General features: G+C 40.8%; 1 protein-coding gene across 3 annotated transcripts in view; it reads left to right on the top strand.

The window, feature by feature from the left end:
- The window catches only part of NCOA6 (nuclear receptor coactivator 6), a 78569-nt gene that overhangs the window by 11874 nt on the left and 52607 nt on the right, over positions 1–14088 (top strand). For all 3 annotated transcript variants that reach the window (XM_038369667.2, XM_038369670.2, XM_038369668.2), the window contains 4 exons: positions 6978–7130; positions 8132–8410; positions 12525–12680; positions 13672–13794. In XM_038369667.2, the coding sequence (XP_038225595.1) occupies positions 8176–8410; positions 12525–12680; positions 13672–13794 (514 nt within the window). In that variant the 5' untranslated portion in view covers positions 6978–7130; positions 8132–8175. The remainder of the gene's footprint in view (positions 1–6977; positions 7131–8131; positions 8411–12524; positions 12681–13671; positions 13795–14088) is intronic.

Consider the following 14088-nt stretch of genomic DNA (forward strand, 5'->3'; position numbering starts at 1 on the left):
GGTATTTACATGCCAGATATGCTAAACGTTCATATGTCCCTTCATGCTTCGGCCACCATTCCAGAGGATATGCTTCCATGCTGATGACACTTGTTTAAAAAAAAAAAGCGTTAATTACTTTTGTGACTGAACTCCTTGGGGGAGAATTATAGGTCTCTGGCAGTGTTTTACCCGCATTCTGCCATCGATTTTATGTTACAGTAGTCTCGGATGATGACTCACCACATGTTGTTCGCTTTAAAAACACTTCCACTGCAGATTTGACAAAACGTAAAGAAGGCACCAATGTGAGATTTCTAAAGGTAGTTACAGCACTCAACCCAAGGTTTAAGAATATGAAGTGCCTTCCAAAATTTGAGAGGGATGAGGTGTGCAGCATGCTTTCAGAAGTCTTAAAAGAGCAACACTCCGATGCGGAAACTACAAAACCCAAACCACCGAAAACGAAAATCAACCTTCTGCTTGTGGCATCTGACTCAGATGATGAAAATGAACATGCATCGGTCCGCACTGCTTTGGATTGTTATCGAGCAGAACCTGTCATCCGCATGGACGCATGTCTTCTGAGATAGTGGTTGAAACATGAAGGGACATATGAATATTTAGCGCATCTGGTATGTAAATATCTTGCAATGCCGGCCACAGTAGGGCCATGCGAATGCCTATTCTCACTTTCAAGTGACACTGTGAACAAGAAGCGGGCAACATCATCTGCAAATGTAAACAAACTTGTTTGTCTGAGCGATTGGCTGAACAAGAAATCGGACTGAGTGGACTTGTAGGCTCTAAATTTTGCACTGTTTTATTTTTGAATGTAGTATTTTTTTGTACATAATTCTACATTTGTAAGTTCTACTTTCATGATAAATAGATTGCACTACAGTACTTGTATTAGGTGAATTGAAAAATACTATTTCTTTTGTTTTTTTACAGTGCAAATATTTGTAATCAGAAATAAATATAAAGTGAGCACTCTACACTTTGTATTGTGTTGTAATTTAAATCAATATAATTGAATATGTAGAAAACATCCAAAAATATTTCAATAAATGATATTCTATTATTATTTAACAGTGCATTTAATCTTTTTAGGCACACAATTCATTGAAGTTAACTTTTTTTTAATTGCTTGGCATCCCTAATTTTCACAAATCCTGTCAAATCTGGGTATGTTAAGATCAGGATGATATATTGCAATTTGAGCTGCAGCATTCTTCTGAAGATTCTAATATCAGAATTTAAAAGGGCCATGGGTTTGTTTGACCCACAGTCTGTGAAAGATTACTGCTTCAGATGTAATGGGAGAGATTGAAAGAGAAATCACAGGATTAAACAGCTATTTAGAATGGAATGAGTTCTGTATATTGTAGAACACTGACTGAACTCCACCACACTTTGCTTGCCGCATCATTGTAATTACCTCCAACGCCTCTTCCTGTTTGCCTATTGAAAGAGATTTGCAAAGAAGGAATATTGGGGTTTTGCCTTTATTTTATTTATTTAATTCTTCATGAGTACAAAGAAGGCCTGAAAGTTGTTTTGGGGAGGAAAAAAAAAGCTTTCCTTTTTGTTCTTCTCTACTTTAGAATACGTACAATATCATGTCTGACCAATAATAAATGGTAAATTTTCAGAATGGAGAGGGGTAACCAGTGGTGAGCTGGAGCCGGTTCGCACCAGTTCACGCGAACCGGTGGTTAAATTTTGAAGCAGTTTTAGAAGCGGTTGTTAACCCGCTTCCCTGCAGGGGGCGCTGAGGCTTTGATGGGCTCTGGCCGGGAAGTGATGTAATTCCTCCTCCGGCTGCCAGGGGCGCTGAGCTGCGGGAGCCATGTGGGCTGCCACCTGGCCCTGGGCAAGAGCCCTGCTGCTGCTCACACTTCCCTGGCCCTGGGGCTCCCGATGCTGCCTGGTGGGTCCCCGGCTGCTCTTCTGGGCCTGAGCTGCATCCTGCTGCTGTCCCCGTGAGCACCCACAACCCTGCCTGCAGCCAGCCCCTGTCTCACCCCACACCCCCTCTTTCCAGCCAGCCCCCCCCTTTCTGCAGCCAGCCCCCGTCTCCAGCCACCCCCTGCCCTGTCTCTAGCCAGCCCTGCACCCCCTGCCCTGTATCTAGCCAACCACTGCCGTACATGCCCCCTGCCCTGCCTGCAGCCAGCCCCTGTCTCCAGCCACCCCCACCCCCTGCCCTGCCTAAACCAGCCTCTGCCGCACCCCTTGCCCTGCCTGCACCCCCTGCCCTGTCTCCAGACAGCTCTGCACCCCCTGCCCTGCCCGCAGCCAGCCCTGCACCCCCTGCCTCCAGCTAGCCCTGCCCCACACCCCTGTCTGCAGCTGGCCCCACGTCCACTGGTGCCCTGCAGTTCCCAGGGCAGTAACCCTGCACACCTGCTTTAATGAGGGGGGCAGGGAGCAGCTGGGACCCACACATGTGCACACCCTAGGGTGACCAGACAGCAAGTGTGAAAAATCAGGACAGGGGGTGGGGGTAATAGGAGCCTATATAAGAAAAAGACCCCAAAATCGGGACTGTCCCTATAAAATCGGGACATCTGGTCACCCTAGCACACCCCCAGGGAGTGATGGGGACCCACACGTGAAATGGAGCTCATTTCTAGTTCAGGCCCATCTTTTTAAAAAAAATACTTTAGGCAGGGTTAACATACATTCATATTTTCCCGGACAGGTCAGGCTTTTTGGTTCTTAAATCGCCGTCCGGGAAAATACGGCTGTATGGTAACTAACTCTGTTAGTACAAAAAATACATACTGGGGCACATCCCTTAAATCAGAACTTTTTATAGGGAACTGGTTAAGATTTTGGCAGCTCATCACTGGGGGTAACTAGTGGTGTTCCCCAAGGGTCAGTCCTAGGACCAATCCTATTCAACTTATTCATAAATGATCTGGAGAAAGGGGTAAACAGTGAGGTGGCAAACTTTGCAAATGATACTAAACTGCTCAAGATAAATAAGATCAAAACAGACTGTGAAGAACTTCAAAAAGATCTCACAAAACTAAATGATTGGGCAACAAAATGGCAAATTTTAATGTGAATAAATGTAAAGTAATGCACATTGGAAAAAATAACCCCAGCTATACATACAATATGAGGGGCTAATTTAACTACAACTAATCAGGAAAGAGATCTTGGAGTCATCGTGGATAGTTCTCTGAAGATGTCCACGCAGTGTGCAGCGGCAGTCAAAAAAGCAAACAGGAGTTTAGGAATCATTAAAAAAGGGATAGAGAATAAGATGGAAAATATCTTACTGCCCTTATATAAATCCATGGTACGCCCACATCTTGAATATTGCGTACAGATGTGGTCTCCTCATCTCAAAAAAGATATACTGGCATTAGAAAAGGTTCAGAGAAGGGCAACTAAAATGATTAGGGGTTTGGAACGAGTCCCGTATAAGGAGAGATTAAAGAGGCTCGGACTTTTCATCTTGGAAAAGAGGAGACTAAGGGGGGATATGATAGAGGTATATAAAATCATGAGTGGTGTGGAGAAAGTGAATAAGGAAAAGTTATTTACTTTTTCCCATTATATAAGAACTAGGGACCACCAAATGAAATTAATGGGCAGCAGGTTTAAAACAAATAAAAGGAAGTTCTTCTTCACACAGCGTATAGTTAACCTGTGGAACTCCTTTCATGAGGAGGTTGTGAAGGCTAGGACTATAACAGGGTTTAAAAGAGAACTAGATAAATTCATAGAGGTTAAGTCCATTAATGGCTATTAGTCAGGATGGGTAAGGAATGGTGTCCCTAGCCTCTATTTGTCAGAGGGTGGAGATGAATGGCAGGAGAGAGATCACTGGATCATTACCTGTTAGGTTCACTCCCTCTGGGGCACCTGGCATTGGCCACTGTCGGCGGACAGGATACTGGGCTGGATGGACCTTTGGTCTGATCCAGTATGGCAGTTTTTATGTTCTTATGACTTTCCTGTTGGAGGTGCAGAGAAGGATAGCGGGGCTTTCTCAAGTCTTAATTTAAGGCAGGTATATTAAATTCTAGAGATCTTTTCCCCCAGAAGTTTATTCAGGCATTTAGTCAGTTTAATAGGTGTAAACAAAACAAAATACACAAAACAAAAACCACAGTTTTAAACAGTAACTAAAAATCTCTTCTCTTAATTGCTCCGGATTTTGTTTCCTCACTCCTTTAATATGCGAGTTGTCATGCTACTGGTCCTCGGCATTTGATTGTCTCTAGTGTCTTCCAGGAGGAAAATAAACAAGACCTGCATATGTGTGCATATTGTATCACACACACAACTATATTGAAATAACATTAAGGTTGCGAAGTTAAGAAATGGTAGACCTATAGTTGCCTGTGCATTCTTAATTCAGTTCTCTTATGAGTATGCAGTATGATAGTCTTTAATTACATGATTGCATGCTATTTTGTGCAGGCCCCCTGCCTCATTCAATACATAGGATGGGCCTGCCCTGGGGATGAATCAAGGTTCTATAGGGAAAGAGGATGTCATCTTTAGGCCTCCTGCTTTATTTGCTGCAGAAGCTGAAAGATGTGTAGTGAATTAAGTAGGGGACTGCAGGAAGCATAGGCGCTAACTTCTGCTCCTGCTGGCGGGTGCTCAACTCCCATGAGGCCCCGCCCCTATTCCAGCTCCTTCCTCAAATCCCTGCCCTGGCCCCGCCTCCTTCCCTGAGCACACCATGTTCCCAATCTTCCCCCTCCCCCCCCAGCATGCCGCCAAACAGCTGTTTGGCGGGGGCTGGGCAGGAAGCACTGGGAGGTAGGCAGAGGAATGGGGATGTGGTGCGCTCGGGGGGGTGGGGAGTGCTTGGCTGCCAGTAGGTGCAGAATACCCACTAATTTTTCCCTGTGGGTGCTCCAGCCCCGGAGCACCCATGGAGTCGGTGCCTATGGCAGGAAGAGAAAGAATGGTCTCATGGTTCCATCAGTTAAATGCTACCTTAGAGAACTGGATTCTATTCCTGCCTCTACCAGAGTTCCTACATGATGCTAGTAAGTCAGTTAAACCAGACTTTTCACAAGTGGGCGCTGCATGTGTATTCCTCATTTTCTGAGTGCTGACTTGCACGCTCAGCTGCAGCTGAAGTCAATGGAAGCTGTTCTTTGGCAATATATAATGCTGAGTATTCTGAAAAATCAGATCCTAATTGAGCGCTCAAAATTAGTTAACATTATGACATTAATCACTCTGTGCCTCAGTTCCTTATCTGTAAAATGGTAATATAATAACTCACTTCACAAGTGTGTTGCGAAAATAAATTCATTAATGTTTGTGAAGCACTCTGGTACTGTAGTGATGAGCACCATGGAAAAGCCCATGAGGACACAATTATTCTGTTTTCAGAACAAGGTTTCACTGAACACCATCAATCCTGTGCAGTGAATGAGGTAGAGGTCCCATAGTAAAATTAGTATGCAATTATGTAATTAAAGACTGTATCTTAATGTATCCACACACGGGGCGTGAACTAAGCTACAGTCTTAATTCTGGCATTCCTAACTTCTGAGTGCTGGACTTTACAGCCTTAATAGTTTGTTGGCATACATTTTGGGTGTATTTTAAATATATACATAATATATATACAGCAGAAGTCCAAGCTCATCTTATTTTTTTTTTTTCAAAAAGCTCTTCCAGATGGTGGTGGGTTTTTCTTTCTTTTTAAGAAAGGGGTCAACTCATTTCCCCCCCCCCATTTTGCAAATGACCTTTAAGCTCTGCCCTGTAGTTTTCATGCAGACTAAGAGACTGGACTGCTAACAAAAACTGATGTGTATGCTGACTTGAAGTCAGCAGTTCTGAGCTATAAGGGTTTTGATAGATGCTTCTGAATATCGTATTAACCTTGAAATTGTGTGTTCCTTACAATCCTGTCTATGTTAGGAAATTTTATCTGTTGCTGACCATGACTTTCAGGAATTGGGTCCTCTTAACTGGTCAAAGCACATTAGAAGAGTGTGATTTGTCAAGTGCTGTAATGTGCTGAGTGATAACTGCTCCATGTAGAACTTGTTGGCGTGATCTAGGTACCTTTTAGTTTGTACCAGCATGGTCTACCCAGGACAGTCAGAGTTTAGCATATTAAAGCAATTTACGAATCACACCCTTCTAATGCCCTTTACCTTGCCATTTAGACAAGCTCTTAGATTAGAGTTGTGATGTAACTGTATCCTAGTAGGTTTCAGAGTAGCAGCCGTGTTAGTCTGTATTCGCAAAAAGAAAAGGAGTACTTGTGGCACCTTAAAGACTAACAAATTTATTACAGCATAAGCTTTCGTGAGCTACAGCTCACTTCATCGGATGAAGTGAGCTGTAGCTCACGAAAGCTTATGCTGTAATAAATTTGTTAGTCTTTAAGGTGCCACAAGTACTCCTTTTCTTTTTGTATCCTAGTAGGGTTTATTGCTGGAGCTACAAATGGCATAAAATAAAAATATCAGGAACATTAAACAAGAATTAGTAGAATGTCAGTCACGCAAAACCAAGTGGAATGAACCAATCATTAAGGACCCACATAGATTCTAGGTCTGTCAGGAATCCGAAGATCTTTGCCAAATCCAAATATGTATATTGCAGTTTGTAAAGAAGGATGGTTCAAGTCTCATCTGTTCATAGACCAGCGTAGCTAGCCAAAGGGTAAGATTTGTTGTGTAAGAGGATCATTGTGGACTTCCATTCGCTATGACTTTTGCTATGACTCCTGGGTAAAGGAGTACCTATTGCATTTTAGAACCCCGGAATTGCCTTTGGCTTGGTTAAAAACTTGCCATTTCATTCTATCTACATATAAAATATTGGAGAACTAACTAACTATTTAGGGGATGTTTTTAAATTTTACAATTTCCTGGCAGTGTTTAACCACAAGCATTTTGTCTGCAAAGTAGTGCATAGGGATCAATACCAGGTGCTCTCCCTTTTCTGGTACTGGGATGAGAGTGCAATTGATTTTTAACTGGTTACCTTTACAGGTCAACTTGAATACTTCTGATAGTCAAGTTCTGAAGAATTCTGTGAACCAACTCCCCTGAGTTTTCTCTGGCAGACCAACAGTCCTGATATTACGATGGCTACGATTTTCAAGATCAGCTTGTTTGTTGCAGTCCCTGATATTGGGTCGCCTGGGGGTTGTTATTTTCTTGTTGGCAGCCTCTGTGTGTTTCATGGTGCAGTGGAAAAGTTGGCTCTTTTATTCTGTCTGTATTCTTTGTAACTTAGCAGCCAGGGTTTCAAAAGTTCTGTAGCTTTCTCTGATTTGGCATCTGTTGCTTTCATTTTTATAATTAGTCTTCTCCAAGGTGCCCTGAACTGCTCAAAATATCTGTTGACAAGGACACCTTGACACTCACACCTAACTCTCTTGCAATGGTTGCCTCTAAATTTGAATCTGTATTGGTTTTCTTTATCAGACTGGCTGGTCCCCCTCCAATAATGCTTTAGGAAAATCTTACTACAGGTATTAGCTATAATAGAAGTTTTTGAGGGCCAATATCAATATAAAATTATAAAGCATACTGTTAGTGCTACATATATAGCTGCATAAAATTAAGAAAAGTTACATCAGAGTGCAAGGACCATTCTGTCTGTCTACCATAACTGTTCCTGCCTGATTCATGTCTCCTCTTTAATGCTTTAAATATTTGTGGCTAGAGAGAGAAGGGAAAAAAATTGAAAGCATGCTGCCTTAGTTCTACTGCTGCTACCTGTATCCTACCATCTGTTGCTCAAAATGGTGTGTGTGGTAGTTTTGGTAGTGATGAAGATGCTACGGTGGAGTAGCAATGATATCTCCAGCTGTAGTGGAGGCCATTGGTGGTCTTCTGAGCAGCTTCAGGGCTGCTGCCCTTCTCCCTCTCTTCCAGTTCTGCTTTCTTTTGAAGAGACCAGGAGGGTGAAATAATATCTTTTATTGGACCAACAGACAGTTACTGTTGTACCACAGTATCTTAGAATAATCTGCACTGAGATCACATGTAAAAAATGTAACACAATAGCACTTTACTGTCCTTGTTCCTCTAGAAAATAATTTCTAGTGCTCAGATTATGAATCCTGGTTTTGGTTTAGTTGCCCAATTGTACCTGTTTTACAATGCATTATTATTATTATTATTTATTTCCTTCAAAGCATCTCCTTAACTTCTGACTGGCTTGCATTGCTGGAAAATAGCCATGGTTTTGGATGATCTACCTAACTTAAAAGAAACCTACACTTCCTTGCTCTCCTCAACTATGGAAGACTTAGAGGTGGATTTTGACTCCAGACTGGAAGAAGATAACCTAAAACAGGATGGTACTTGTGAAGGTTCCACCATCTTTGTCGCTTTTAAAGGAAATATAGATGATGGAGACTTTAAACAGAAACTGGATATCATACTGAAGAATGTACCTGGTCTTTTACACATGGGTAATCCATTTTCTTGTCACTTTTCAACTTCTGTTTCCTTTTCTCTCTCTCTCACACATGCACATCATATTCTAAATTAAGGTACTTTAGACCAGTGGTTCCCAAACTAGGGGTGCCGCTTGTTCAGGGAAAGTCCCGGGTGGGCTGGGCTGGTTTGTTTACTTGCTGTGTCTGCAGGTTCAGCTGATCGCGGCTCCCACTGGCTGATGTTCGCCTTTCCCGCAGCCCCCATTGGCCTGGAGCGGTGGCCAGCATGTCTCTCGGCCCGTGCCGCTTCCCCACAGCTCCTATTGGCTGAGAACGGCAAACCGTGGCCAGTGGGAGCTGCGATAGCCCAAACCTGTGGACGTGGCAGGTAAACAACCGACCCGGCCTGCCGGGGCTTTGCTTGAACAAGCGGCCCCCCTAGTTTGGGAACCACTGCTCTAGACTGTAATAAATTATTGGGATTATTTTTTTTGTAAAAGTTTACAGTACTTTTCTTTTAGACAGCATAGAGCGAAAACGCGTTCTGAAATTCTTTAGATGCTTAATATCATTATGATTGTATTATTAGTTCAGCATTTTTCCTCCCACTTATTGAATTCCCCTATCCTACTGTCAACTTTTTAACTCTCTTTTCACCAAAAGTTACATACATACTTGTTTTATAGTATTTTGGCCCATGTCCTGTCTGCACCCATAGATTTTCTGAGATATCCTGGAATTGTGTATGCAGCTGAAAACTTCCTACAGCTTCCCTTTAATGTGGCTATTATTAACACCAGGAAAGAGGTCCATAATATGTGCTGGTTTTCCCCAGGATCTTACACTATTTTTGTCAGTCATTTCTTACAGTCTTTTAAAATAGTTTTTATTGCATACTTTTTGCAGATACCAGGCTTACTATGACATTTTAAGGTTCTTTCCAGCTATTAGAGAACTTTAGTTCTCTAAAATAAAGATCTGTATAAGGAATTTTACTCCCTTTTTTGGGTTTGTGTAAACAAGAAAGTTTTACCAGTTGTACCAGGTATAATTAAATTAAGCTATAAACGAAATTTAAGTTTTTTTAATGGTATGAACCCCTGTGTGGACGTTCTTATTCCAATATAAGTGGATTTTTTGGTTTAGCTTAAACCTCTTCCCAAGCAACATAAGATAAACTGAATAAGGAGGCTATACTCATATAACTATAGCAGTTTAAACTGACACCTTTTTTTTACACCAATATAATTTCCCTGTGAAGACATGCATTATTGTAAGAGGCTCTTTCTCCTAAATGCATTTCCCCTATGGAATATTTTTGGGCTACACCCCCTTGGATTCTCTGGGGGTAGACTCTCAGAAATCTGTCTCAGATTCTGTAGAAGGTTCTTTTTCTCGCTCCACATGTTTGAATTAAGATTTGACCGCTCTATTCCATATAGGCAATTTTGTGTGTTTGAATACTGGACCGTTTACATTATTGGTCAGAGTTTTAAATATTTCCTGCGTTATCGTGGATCTCTTTCCACAGTTTAGGGTAATGAATAATTATAATGTAATTGGTCTACCAATTCTAGATTGCTCCCCCCCCACCCCGTCCAACTCCTTTTCACCTCGTGTTAATCTTCTCTCCTTCTGTACCTTAGTCAGGAACTGATCCATCAATTTCAGTGGGAATTGCTGTTATACCAATAAAATAAAAAAGATCAGCGGGATCTTATTAAAAGGGAAAAGGCAAAATGCCACAATTATTGTGAATACAGAAAGAATCATAGTAAGCAGTTAGTTACAGCTATAACATTCCATTCAATTTCATATTTATTCACACATTCATTCATACGCACACACACGTTCTGCAAGGTTGTTATCATAGTTACCAGCCTTAGAGTTGCTCATGCCAAGCCACTGGCCAGGTGGCCTGGACATGAGGAGGGAGCAGGGCCTTGTCAGATGCTCATCTGATGCTCCTGGAAGTTGGTTTGCAGAATCAGACCCCAAAGTTCTCACTTTCTAGAGTCCATTTTTATAGGAATTTCTTCCTATGCCAGTCTATAGGAATTGCTTCATCATGCTGTTGCTGAATCAATCAGCAGATGGCACATTTCTGATGGCTCCATGCTGCCAGATGTTATCTTATTCTTTGGTTCTCCCATTCTTGAGGCTGTTGGGTGGATTCCAGTCTGCCCTCCGGGGGTCCTCTGGTTATTTCCACTTGACGCCTTCTTCAGCCGATGGACACTGGATTCTTAGGCTGGCACCTCCCTGATCATTCAGTTATTATCCACACCAAGCATCCATCCACATACATCCTCTCTCTCTATTTTAATCACAATTATTAACAAAGCGAGATGAATACAACAAAAGGGCGGGGAGTCTTTGGGTGCTGTTTCTGTTGTTACAGAGTATTGCTTTGAGTCTCTCTGTGTGAGTAGTTGTTGTTACAAAGAATTGCTTTGAGAACAGACTCTGTCTTAGAATGTACTAACACAATTAGCAGCTTGCAAGTTTCACACACACAGGAAGAGAAACAGTACCAAAAACTAAGAGGCCTCTTAATTAGTAATACCCTGGAATTTAAACTATGGGGAATCAAACTCATTTGTGATTTTAATACAGAAGGTCTTTAATATGATCCAACATTGGGAGTCTTTTCATTGCCTTTAGTAAGCACTAGAGTGGATCTATATTTAATTTGAGCAAATCCCACTCTATTATAGCATATATTATAAACTATGGCAATAGGTCCTTTAGAAGAAGTGAAGGAATTGGTTTAAAAAATGCATGATTCTATGTGAAACAAACTTTTAAAATTAATGTGAATGAGTGGCAAATTGTTTAAGCTGATTTTTAGAACAGAATAGAGCTCTGAAAGTATAGGGGATATAAACTGCATCTTTGTGAGACATGTATAAGAACCTGGGATAAATAGCATTTGAAAGGCAAGAAGGGAAAATGAATCACTAATAACTAGGTATATTAAAACCAGTAATGAGATCTTTTTAATGTTTTTTTAGAAGTATAAAATGAGATCCAACAAGGTTTTTGATAGGATAGAACAATAAAAGAACTATTGACGAAAGAAAAGGAAATGGCAGAAGAATTAGTTCTTTACATCAATGTGAAAGGGAGGATTAAATAATTTACCCTTGAGGCAATGTCTGCGGATACTAAAGAGGATAAACAGGACAATAGAGATTTCTTTCTGCTGTTACAGTAATCGTTTGGCTGAGACACTAAGCACTTGGTAGTGATGGATTATTCATTCACAAGTGATATGATTAAGGAATAAATAATTAACAAATTTAGTGTGTCTTTTGTTACTATGGGAAATATCAAGTGATTGGGAAACAGCAACCATAGGCCCAAATTGTAAAGAGACTTTCTTGAACAAGTTAAAAATTTATAGATCTGTACATCTATATTAGAATAAAATTTTTAGATTTTAATGTACTGCATATTGATATGCTTTGGATAAGTATAACTTAAATAACTGTATCCAGGATGATTTGCCTTTCACCTATCTATTCTGGTTCCTACCTATTACTTTTCCAATAATTGATGATCTACGTAGAGGGGACTGAATAGATTCAATGTAGCTAACTTTCTGAAAAACCTGTAGGTTTTACATATGTTTGTTGTATATGCTGTCTAAATATGAGTTGAGTATAACAAAAGAGGCTAAGCAAGTTAGTTGAAGTTAAGGATGTGTATTCATAGATGCTACTGATAAGTTTCTGAGCCACATATATAGTGAAGACTATTACAGGAATGAAAAACTGACTCAGTCTGGAACTCCACTTCTCTGTCTAACCATTTATTTTGAATAGTTACACCGTTCCAAACCAGTCTACACAAAAAAAGTTTTAATTTTCTGATAGCCTCTCTGAGTTACTATGTTGGCCATGGTGTGCTGGTTTTCATCTCTGTGGTTCTTTATGAAGTTGGCTTTTTGGGAAAATAACTGGTATAGTTTGGCAGGTACCATGATTACACAGCTGTATGGGAAAACTTCCCCATCTCTACATATTGGAATAACCACTGACAATCTTGAAAGCCAAATAGGTAGCTCGGTTTTCATCTTTGTTCTGATACACTATTACATTGTTTGTTTGAAAAATGACTCCATTTTATTTTTCTTTTAACTAAGAATCCAACAAGTTAAAATTGCAGAAGGTAGAACCCTGGAACAGTGTACGTGTTACATTTAATATACCCCGTGAAGCTGCAGAGCGGCTGCGAATTCTGGCTCAGAGCAACAACCAGCAGCTCCGTGACTTGGGAATTCTCTCTGTTCAGATTGAAGGTACGTCACACCTCTTGTTAAGAGGTACTAAAATTGTGGCTGTGCTAAAACTGCAATATTGATAAGCAATTTTTGTGCTTGAGATTGGGCTTCAGACATTCTGAAACTTTAGTTTAGAGAAATGTCTTCCTTTGTTTTCTGAAGCAGTCCGTTTTTCTGTAGCTGTATTGAAACAACACATACATTGTTTGTTCCTTCAGGAGTAAGTTTACATGTAATAGTTACTTGACTTTGAGGAGTTTGAAATTCTGTAGAAGGTGTTTCTGAATGTCATTACCAACATGTTACTGAGGGATTGTACACACTACCGCTTATGTCAGTATAATTTATGTTGCTCATGGGTGTGAATAAGCGACATAAGTTACACCAACCTAAGGTCTGGTATGGATAGTGCTGTGTTGGCAGGAGAGCTTCTCCCGCTGATATAGCTACTGTGTCTTGTAGAGGTGGTTTTATCATGTTGACGGGAGAGCTCTCTCCCGTCGTCATAGAGCATCTTCCCCAGATGTGGTACACCAGCGCAGCTGCATCGGTGCCACAGTAGTGCTTCTAATGTAGATTAGCCCTTATCTTTTAAAAAAAAAATTGCATATTTTCATGCTGTTGTCTGAGGTGAAGCTTTCCTCTTAAAATCAGTGGCTTTCATAATTAAAGTTGCACTCCTGGCTGATCCTGCAAGAACAAGCCCAGGCCACAGTATGCAAGGTTCAAACCCAGGGCATGTAGCTCGTCAGTCTTTTTGTCTCAGGGTGCTCCATTCTTCGCTTATTAAAGACCACAATTCAATTTTCAATATATTGACTGCATACTTGAGGAGTGGGCAAGAGTAGTGTGTGTTACATAATCACCCTATATTCCAAAGTGCATGCAGTAGCTCAAAATTTGACACCTGCTTTGTATGAATGCTGCTTTGTAGGTTGGTTCCTTTCTCTCCCTTGCCCTCCCACCCCATGTATATAATTTAACTTTATAGATTGTGTATTACTTCCAGGTGAAGGTGCCATCAACTTGGCTTTAGGTCAAAATAGAAGTCAAGATGTCAGGATTAATGGGCCCATGGGAGCAGGCAATTCAATACGAATGGAGACAGGATTTCCCATTCAGGGTGGCCAAGGTAAGTTAAATTTAGTGTTACACATTATTAAATTTATTACTAAGCTTATCATGATTGTAGCAACAGTTGCTAGTAGAGTTGTAACTCCAATAAGCAATATGCATACCAGTTTCCCTGCTGTCAATGTCCCAGCTCATGTAAAATATCCAGTGTGTGAATACTTGTATGTTGTTACTTTCCACAAGTAGCCATGCTAGTAAATTTCAGTTGAATGTCCAGATAGTGAATACAAAAGGTGCATGATCACAGAAAAGTGAATTCATATGAAAATTAGCACAGATTCCCACAATACAT

The sequence above is a fragment of the Dermochelys coriacea genome, chromosome 13 (assembly GCF_009764565.3).
Source record: "Dermochelys coriacea isolate rDerCor1 chromosome 13, rDerCor1.pri.v4, whole genome shotgun sequence".
Taxonomy (NCBI): Eukaryota; Metazoa; Chordata; order Testudines; family Dermochelyidae; genus Dermochelys; species Dermochelys coriacea.